At 44.0% G+C, this 9,680-nt stretch overlaps 1 protein-coding gene across 2 annotated transcripts in view; it reads left to right on the top strand.

Annotated features, from left to right (window-relative positions):
• The first annotated feature begins 296 nt into the window (after positions 1–296).
• The window catches only part of LOC135220170 (class E basic helix-loop-helix protein 22-like), a 29,439-nt gene continuing 20,055 nt past the window's right edge, over positions 297–9,680 (top strand). Inside the window, exon 1 of one of the 2 annotated variants that reach the window (XM_064257462.1) lies at positions 297–1,300. In XM_064257462.1, the coding sequence (XP_064113532.1) occupies positions 703–1,300 (598 nt within the window). In that variant the 5' untranslated portion in view covers positions 297–702. The remainder of the gene's footprint in view (positions 1,301–9,680) is intronic. The other variant, XM_064257461.1, reaches the window with a different exon arrangement.

Below are 9,680 nucleotides of genomic sequence, written 5' to 3'. Positions count from 1 at the left end.
TTCCGTTTTTCACATTTCACTCGCCGGAGATACTTGTTTCTCGTGAGGGGAAATATTTCCCCAAGTTCTAGGTGGCGAAGGTAATTAGGCAAAGCAGATTTATTCCGAGTCCTGAGTGGCTGGAAACCAATCGATTAGTCAGCAGCCAGCCAATCAGCGGGCACTTTTCCATATGGGCGGGGCTTGTTGCGTAAGTCGGTCTGTGAACTTCCAGGGTTTCTTGCATCCAGTTATCGCCTGGACTCGAAACATCGCCCAATCACAGCCGAGCTCAGGCGAAGAAGCGGATTTTGTGTGGTCTTTCCCCGTGACGTCAGAGTCCAATATATGACGGGCTAGAGGAAAGGAGCCGCCGGGAAGCTTTCGGGAGGAAGGGAGTCAGGTGGATTTGTCATCAGGGGAGGGTATAAGGGAGATGAAGAGTCTGGAACCAATATGTCTGCTGTCAGGCCCAGTCGTCACTACAATCACGGCTCGCGCTCTCATTGGTGGGCGGCCGAACCCTCTACGATCCTTTGGCAATTGCAGCAGTCGGGCGCGAAATAGATTCAACGGTATACATCAGCGCCATTAGGAGCACTGTCAATTCCAGAAGCACCGAGGGACCCCGTGGTTGGTTGGGGAGCCAGAATTTCAATTTTTAGCCCCCGTGAGCGTCAGTCTTTGGTGACAGAGGACAAAAAGTGGAGGTTGAGAGGCAGTATGGCTGATGCTGTGGTGGGATCCGTCGCCCCAGTACCTCGTCAGATAGGCTGTGGTCAGGTCGCGTCCTCCCACATCGCCAGTCCTCCCTACTCCGAGTTCTTCACCTCTTTGCCCCAGAGCCACACCCCTCCGGCTCAGTACGCCCACACCTACGCCCACCACCAAGTCCAACAGGGCATTCGAGGCGGGGGCGGCAGCGGCGGCAACAGCAGCGGCGGTGGCGGTGGGGACCTGGGCTGCAACAGTCCTCCCTCGGCCACTTCCATAGGCAGCTTGACCCAGCTGGGTCAAGTGACGAACCAGGTGACTAGCGGACCCAATCACCTGGCGGATTACGGAGCGGCCTTCACGGCAGGCGTTCCCGCCTCCCTGCCGACGGCGGCGGCAGCCAGCGGCAGCAGCTCTACCACCATCAACACGATCAGCAACTCCAACAACAACAATTCGTCGGGGCACGTGGCTGCGGCAGCTGCTGCAGCTGCTGGGAACGTCAGGACGGTCAACATGCAGCAGGGCGGGTATTGCGAGGAGGAGGAACTGCCTTCCTGCGCCTTCGCCCATCCACACCTTCACAGTCTTCCATTCCTCGTCCATGGTAGGTCCTCCAAAGATCCTCCTGTCGTTCGTCCACATCAGCTTCTTGGCTGATCCTTTTCTTCTTTTCTTTATAAATATATATATATATATATATATATATATATATATATATATAATATATATATATATATATATATATATTATATATATATATATATACATATACACACACATATATATATATATATATATATATATATATATATATATATATATATATATATGTCTGCTGATGCTGTGTTTTGAATTTAGCTTTTACGTAGATGTTCTTTTACCAGGTAGGATGTTGTTGTTTGAGATTAAGCTGGCCTTGTGCCAACACGGGCTCTTGCTCCCAGAGCAGCCCGTAGTTACCAGGTAGGAGATATAAATCAGTGCAATAGTGTTAATTAGCTACTATCACATATACATACACACATATATATACATATATATATGTATATATACGTATATATATATATATATATATATATATATATATATATATATATATATATGTGTGTGTGTGTGTGTGTGTGTGTGTGTGTTTATGTATATATAGATGTATACATTACAGTACATTTACTAATTGATTATAGTGACTGTATTACCTCCTATCAGTCATGGCACCTCGAAATAGTTATGCTTTGCCTTCCTTTTTATCTACTTTTGGTCACCTCAGGCATAATTCTTACTTCACCTGTACTGAAAATGAAGTTAACATTTTATTCCCTTGATTTTAGTCAAATTTGTACTCAACATTACACATAGATTAACAATTCCTACATCTAACACAAAAGAAGGTTTCAGGCATTCTACAGAAGATTCCTTTTGTTCATGAAACTTACCTGTCAGATATATATATAGCTGTATTCTCCGAAGTCCGACAGAATTTCAAAACTCCCTGGCACACGCAGTGGGCGGCCAGGTGGTTAGTACCCATTCCCGCCGCTGGGAGGCGGATATCAGGAATCATTCCCATTTTCTATTCAGATTTTTCTCTGTCGCGGTAGTGAAAACACCTGTTTCCACTACCTCCGCCCAGGATTTTGAAACTTCATTAGCCGCTTAAGTATCCTACTTATTTTTTTGATGATTGACTTGGATTTGTGGCTAGGCATACGCTATCATAAATTAATTAAAATTTTTTCATTGCATATGATGTCTGAAATCTAGTTAGCCTAGTTTCAGACTTTGTTGTCTTGCAAACGGGTAAGGGGAGGCTACCGAAAACCTTCGTAGACACTCGCTTAGTATACATGACGTTTACATGTTTTCTTTGTTGAAAGATCAATGTAATTACTGTAATGTTGACTGATTCCGAAAGAGACGTATGATTCGTATGTACGCAAATTAGAGCGTGATAGAATCAGGAGGTCTTCCTCCACAGTAACAGAAGTTAGGATAATGAAAGAAGGAAATAGGAAGAACCAGTAGACTTTATTTTGCCTAACCCTGTGGTATGGCTTACGGGCCTAGAGGAAGTTCTGTGAGAAGTAATGCCCTTTCTATTATGGTGGATTACATCAAGTAAGCTTGAAAAAGTGCTCGCTCTCCAATCAGTGTTGTGAGTGTAGTGATGTTGATTTTGCCCCTAGTGTTGTGGAGGGGGGCGTCAGATCGGCCTTATAATGCCTCTAGGTCTAGACCTCTGTCGGACTCCCAGGACCACAGGGAGAGGGCATGTCGAAAGCCGAAGGAGGGTTACGAGGAACCCCCACCGATCTGGCGTCCCTTCGGCAAGACCTGAAGATGCTTCTCAGGCTGCCAAAGATCGTGCACGTGCACGAATCCTGAAGGATTGCTTCTCGTCCTCTGAGGCGTCCTCCCCGTACAGGGGTTGGAGCTCTCGGAAGGACTCGCGCCTTTAAATAGAAGCTTATTGAGGAGGACGCTTCACGTCCTCTCTCTATTGTCGTGCGATTGTAATCGCCGCCTTAACAATTTGACGACTTTCCAACACATGGGAGAAAGAAGAAGGAAATAGGAAGAACGCTGTTAAGCGCCCAGATCGCCTTATCATTCTTACTGTGAAAAGGAAGAAGGCGTACCCTAAGGCGTCCTTTTGAGTGCGTTTCTGGAAGTGTCGATGAGCGTGACAGAGACGCAAGATGTCGCACAAGCGGCCGCCTTCTTTGTCAGGAGTTGCGAACGTCCATAATACTCGTCCGGACGACGATCACCGTACATCGGCTTATGACTAGCACGCTTCATGAGCGGCGCTCCCCTTGAAGGCAGGACGCTTTTCGGGACGCCTCCGTATTTGATAAGCAACAGTCATGTCGAAGTTTTTACCAAGACGTACGGTTGAGAAACCTTTGGTTTCTTAATAAGAATCTTATCGACTTTTGGGTATGATGGCGGATAGGAAATATCTACTTCCTTCCGTAAACCCTAGAGATGAACAGGAATTCTGTCTCTTCCGCGATTTATGAGGAAATTACGAAGATTTAAAGAGTTCCTGGATTAACTTCCTTCCTTAAGGAAATATATTCTCTTTCTATCGTTCTATTAACGAAAAGAACGAAGATAGTAAAAGTTTTGCTCCTTTCTCTATCTGCCCTCGGCAGGGAAAGAAGGTAGTAGAGTATCTGCTGTATGATAATACGATACGGTCAAATCATAAGCACATACCGTAGTTACTTCTTTGCTGTGCAACTCTATTACCAGTATCCTTACAGGACTTTTCTAGGAAGGACTACGCTTAAAGGGATTGTTATGACAATACCTAATTAGCTTCTAGATTTATCGAAGTCTTGTTTCGCTTAAATATACATTAATAAGAACTTCCTGAAGTTCGATAATAATTTTATAAGATTCCTTTATTGAATGGAGTAGCTGGCAACTCTGGAAGAGTAAGGCCAGACAACTAACGGAGGGGGCTGCTATCGCTTAGACCAACGCAGTAACCATCTATTGCTCAGTCATGAGAGGTCTGTCCTGCGGGATGGAATGACTAACCGTATCTCTCCCCTACAATCGCGGTCTTACCGCCTCGGATTGAGGGGATAGTTAAGCAAACATAAATAAAATATTGTCTGCCTTTTGCTAAGAAACGTTCAATAAGAAAGATATTCCAGCTTTCAATGCTGATTACCGTAGGTAACATTATTAAAGGAATCTAACGCAGCAGAACATCTATATTATATAATGTTCTCATGCTTACGAAAGCATGGCTTATTAGAGTACATGCTTAGTGAGAAGATGAAGTAGTAGAGAATTCACTTTTAAGTCTACGATATGGTCAAGTCTTATGGCCTTCATGCATCAGGGCGCTCGACAAGATCCTCTCTGAGATGCCCTTGGTGTTCTAGGCACCAATACGCTCGGTAAGACTCTCGCGAGGACGTCTCTTGAAGATGCTCAACGTCCTACGCATTGAGACGTGAGGAAGCTTTTGCCGATGCTCGACGTCCTACACGAAGAGACGCTCATCAGGACGCTCTGGAAGACGCTCGACGTCATAAACATTGATAAGCTTTTTGGAAGACGCTCGATGTCTTACACATCTGGACGCTCGCCAGGACGCTAGCGAGGACGCTTTTGAAGACGCTCGGCATCCTACACGTCATGACGCTCAGTAGAGCACTTGCCAGGACGTTCTTCAGAACGATAGGCGTCCTACGCATCAAGACGTTCGGCAGGATTCCTGCAAGAACGTTCTTCAAGAGGGCGTCGTCGAAGTAGAGGAAGGAGTTTGGTCTCGTCAAGATGTCTACTTCGCTTTCTACGAAGGGAGCGTTCAATAGAATCCATCACTTGATGAATTCCAAGAAAACTGTAAGCAGATTTCGGTGTCATAAAACGCCTCGTCTGCTTTCGGGATTGCGCTGCCGAAGGTGAACATTAAGGTCCTTCCTGTCGTAAGCCCAGTCTCTAATCAGGAATCCTGCCCTTCTCGATTTCTGCGGGAATCGGGAAGGCTATATGCTCGAATTCCTGGATTACTTTCCGTCATGCAATTGGGTTAGTTCTCATTGACAAAGTTCTTAATAACATTTTATCGCATAAGCGGATAAGTAACAAAATTTCGAAAGAGCTCTCATTCATTAGTCAGAGGCTCATCCAGGAAAAAGACTTGTAGACTACGTCCATGAAGTCTTATGTCCAATATCATAAGAAGCTTGAACTGTCCTTTTCGATCCTCGGTTCTCACTTGATCTCCAATCGAATAATGTTAATTCGTTCTCTTGGCAAAGAGAACGAAGACAGTCAATTTCCATTCTCTCCTCTTCCTCCTCGTCGAGGAAAGAATGTAGTAGAGAATTTATGTTCAAGTGACTACAATACTTACGTATTTTATCTTTGCGTCATATTACTAATGTAGGGTTCAAGTCATATATGCATATCATGGTTACCTCTACAGATGGCAACCGAAAAGACGGTTATTGTGAATGTATTTAATCGGTCCTTCCTGCAAACTTCCAGGAGTTTCCGCTGTAAGGACAACGCTAAAGGTATTGTTACAACAACACTAACTCAGCGTCGGCATCAGCGAATTATGTTTAGCTTAAATATGCCTGCTTGAGAATTTCCTTATCGATAATAGTAACAAACCTATTCCTTCGTAGAAGAGAGTAGCTGGTAACTCAGGCAGAATAGTGCGAGACGAGAGCTGTCATTGTGGATGACGCAGTATATTTAATCGGTACTCCAGGCAAACTTTCAGGAGTTTCCGATTTAACATTTGGTTAATTAAGCGTAATGTTACGACAACACAAAAATCAGCTTCTGTATTTAGCGAATTTTGTTTCGCTTAAAATATGCCAACTTGAGAGTTTCTGTTCAAATAATGTAAAATCTATTCCTTAGATGAATAGAATAGCTGGCAACTCGGCATAAGACTGCGAGAAGGTGAACATAAGCTGCTGCCTGCTGCCTGTGACTGTCACAGTGTCACCAACTCAGTATCAGGTAGCTCGCTGTTTAGCTCAGTCGGTTATGTCTCTCTCTCCGCGGGATTGATTGACGAACCATATCTCTACCCTACAATCATGACTTTCGCTCGGGTGAGGGGATTTCTAGTAATCAGAATAAACACGACTTCCTATTGCTAAGAAATTTTCAACAGAGATATCTCTTAGACCTGTCAGCGCTGCTTACCGCACTGTAACAGAATTCTGTACGAGTTTACCGCGGCATAGCACTATAATAATGCTCTCCTGCTTATGCAAAGCGCAGCCTTATTAGGGAAGGAAGCATGCTTAGTGAGGGAATGGATGAGTCTGCTGGGGACCATTTCCTCGCTGGAGAAGCTTGTTTCCCTGAATAGACTGCAATTCAGACCTCTACAGTTTTTCCTGCAGGAGGACTGAAATAACATCAAAGATCTAGAAATAATTCTAAACATCTCTCAATGGGTTGACGATCACCTCAGGTGATACCGAGAGGGTGCCAGGCATCCGGACAGAGGTCCTGGCACATAATCTAAGAGAATTGGAAGCAATTTGGTTGGCTCTCCAGTTCCTCGAAGAGTGAGTTTTTGGTCGATTGGTCCAAATCGTCTCAGATAATTTCGCAGCTCTCTCATATCCCAAGAAGAGAGAGATGGTTATCGACATAGGCACGGAACGTAACGATCCTCAAGAGGTTCGTTACACTATTGCACGTCCGTGCGGATCTTCTCGATCGGCGGCAGCAAACTACTGACGTCTGAGTAATCCTCGCTTAGAAGTATGTCGAGAGTTGTGTAGGACGTTGGAGACGTCCTTTCGTAGATTTCTTCGCAATATTGAAGACGAAGAAGCTTCCTCTACGTTGCTCCCTTATTCTCGATCCGAGAGCGGTAGCAATAGACGCAATCATATAGTATGGAATGGGGATAGTTGGTTAGTCTCTTTTCCCCTATTCAAAAGCTTAGGAAATCTGATAAGATAATCGCTGGCGTCAGAGGGAGCGAGAAAGACGCTGATCGCCCCATGTTGGCCTTCGAGAGGCTGGATTCACAGAGGGTCACGTCCTTCAGAGGGCATTTTCCAAGGACCCTTCCCGAGAGAATCGGTCTACTCTAACAGCCTCACTTCGAGAGGTACCTAAAACCTCTCCGCTCTGAGTCTGGATGCGTTCAGACTGTCGAGAAGCGAGAGGATTTTCAAGATTAATTACAAGTCTCATTGCCAAAGCAAAGCAGTGCTGCATATTTTGCAGTGTACCAATCGGAGTGGGCCGATTCTGGAGATAGTGCAGGAAAATTGACTGCTCCTACACCTCCACCTCTGTGAATTACTTTACCGTCTTCCCTTTCCGTCTGAATTATGGGATAAGCTAACAGTCCCAACGATTGTAGAATACGGAAATATGTTGTTGACGGCCTCTAGGCTCAGAGATTCGGATCTGTCAAACAACAAAGCCCTTCACGATCTTTGAGGTCTGCGGAAATCTTGATGGAACTTAGACGTAGTCTGAAGTTCTTGATGTCAAAGCATTTCGAACCTCTCCTTTCTGTAAAACTTAATACACGTGACCAGAAAGGCTAATTTTCTAACACTCTAGCTACGGCAATGAGGGTTAGTGAGGTTTAGCCATCATCAGAGGTTTGGTGGCTTTAGAGGACATAATTCGGTGTCTCTAAGCCTTCCGTTCTTGCTAAGAACGAAAACCCGTCTAAACCCTTGGCCCAGAGGCCTGGAGATCAAGGGGTGATGGCACAAATTATTGGGCAAGAGCCACAGAGAGTCCTGTGTCCTGTCGGGGCTCTCAAGTTTTATCTTGATAAAACTAAAGAAAGTCAAGGTCATTCGGACAATCTGCGGTGTTCCGTAAAAAGACCAGACTTGCCCAGGTCGAAGAACGCCCTGGCGTTATTTTTAAGGAGTCTTTCTAAGAGGCTCATTCGTCATGTTTGAACAAAGATTTGAAACCTTTTAAAGTAAATGCTCACGAGGTGAGGGCGCGGCCTCGGAAGCATTTCAACAGAGCATGACACTCAGTAATATCCTGAGTGCCACGTTTGAGCGAAGCAACTCTGTGTTCGCTTCACACTCCCGACGGGATGTGAAGACGACATATGAGATCTGCGAGTCGCTAGGACCATACATATCCGTAGAAATATTATTGGAGGCAGGAAGCAGCACGAATCTATCCTATAGAAAAGGGATAGGGTGCTTTTAACTTTGAAGGGTTGGTCGCTTGAGGCGCTTTCCCTTTCGTTAGCCTAGAAGTTATGGGACTAACTTCGATAGGTTAGGTCAGGTGGTGGTTTTAGCTTCGTTGCCCTCACAGTATGGTCAATATGGTCTAGTCACATTGTGGTCACGCTCCCGTTGACAGATCATCTAGAGCGCACCAACTACACAGGTCACTACCTTGTTGGTAACTCTAGTAAAGCAAAAGCAGACTTCGGTGACAGTAATCAAGAAGTCAGCTATGCTAACAGGTAAGGAATCAAGATGTCAATCATCTGCACTTGAGGTGTTTCCTAATCCTTCTATTCTGTCCCTTCCCACCTCCAATGGTGGGATTGTCAGCTATATATATATCTGACAGGTAAGTTTAATGAACAAAATGTTATTGTTATGATACAATAAAGTTTGTTCATACTTACCTGGCAGATATATATAATTAAAGTACCCACCCACCTCCCCTCAGGGGACAGTGGTATGAAAATCTGAATAGAAAATGGGAAATGATTCCTGATATCCGCCTCCCAGCGGCGGGAATGGGTACTAACCACCTGGCCGCCACTGCGTGTGCCGGGAGTTTTGAAATTCTGTCGGACTTCGGAGAATACAGCTATATATATATCTGCCAGGTAAGTATGAACAAACTTTATTTGTATCATAACAATAACATTTTTCTGTGATTCACCTTTCCTCTCCATTCTTCTCTCTCTCTCTCTCTCTCTCTATCTCTCTCTCTCTCTCTCTCTCTCTCTCTCTAGCTCATTAAACATTCTTTGACATCCTGTTAAAAATCACTACAAAAACTTTTTCGTTGCAAAAAGCATGAAGATGGAAGAGAGTCTAAGAGTATTATTGCAACGATGTTGATACAATTATGATATATATGTGTTTATATATATATATATATATATATATATATATATATATAATATATATATATATATATATATGATATACACTGATATACATTCATATCATCTAATTTCTTTAGTCAGCAGCTATTGGGTTAATCATATCAGTCATACTACTATTAGACCCCATTCTGTCTTCATGGTTTCTGTAACGAGAGTGATACTTGAACGTTGAAGACAAATAAATCTCCTAAAAGAAAGGCAAATAGAGTTTATAAGAGAGAGAAGACTCACAGGAAGAATGGAAACGGTTGGAAATGACTGATGGTAGAATGAGAAATGAAACTGAATCTTGAATGAAAGGTTTGAAAGCGCAAGTTGTCTTCCATTCAGGAATCAACGAGCTGGAGTTGATCGTAGATTATTA

This window comes from Macrobrachium nipponense, chromosome 1 (genome assembly GCF_015104395.2).
Source record: "Macrobrachium nipponense isolate FS-2020 chromosome 1, ASM1510439v2, whole genome shotgun sequence".
Classification (NCBI taxonomy): domain Eukaryota; kingdom Metazoa; phylum Arthropoda; class Malacostraca; order Decapoda; family Palaemonidae; genus Macrobrachium; species Macrobrachium nipponense.
This window is presented reverse-complemented; position numbering and strand designations above follow the sequence as displayed.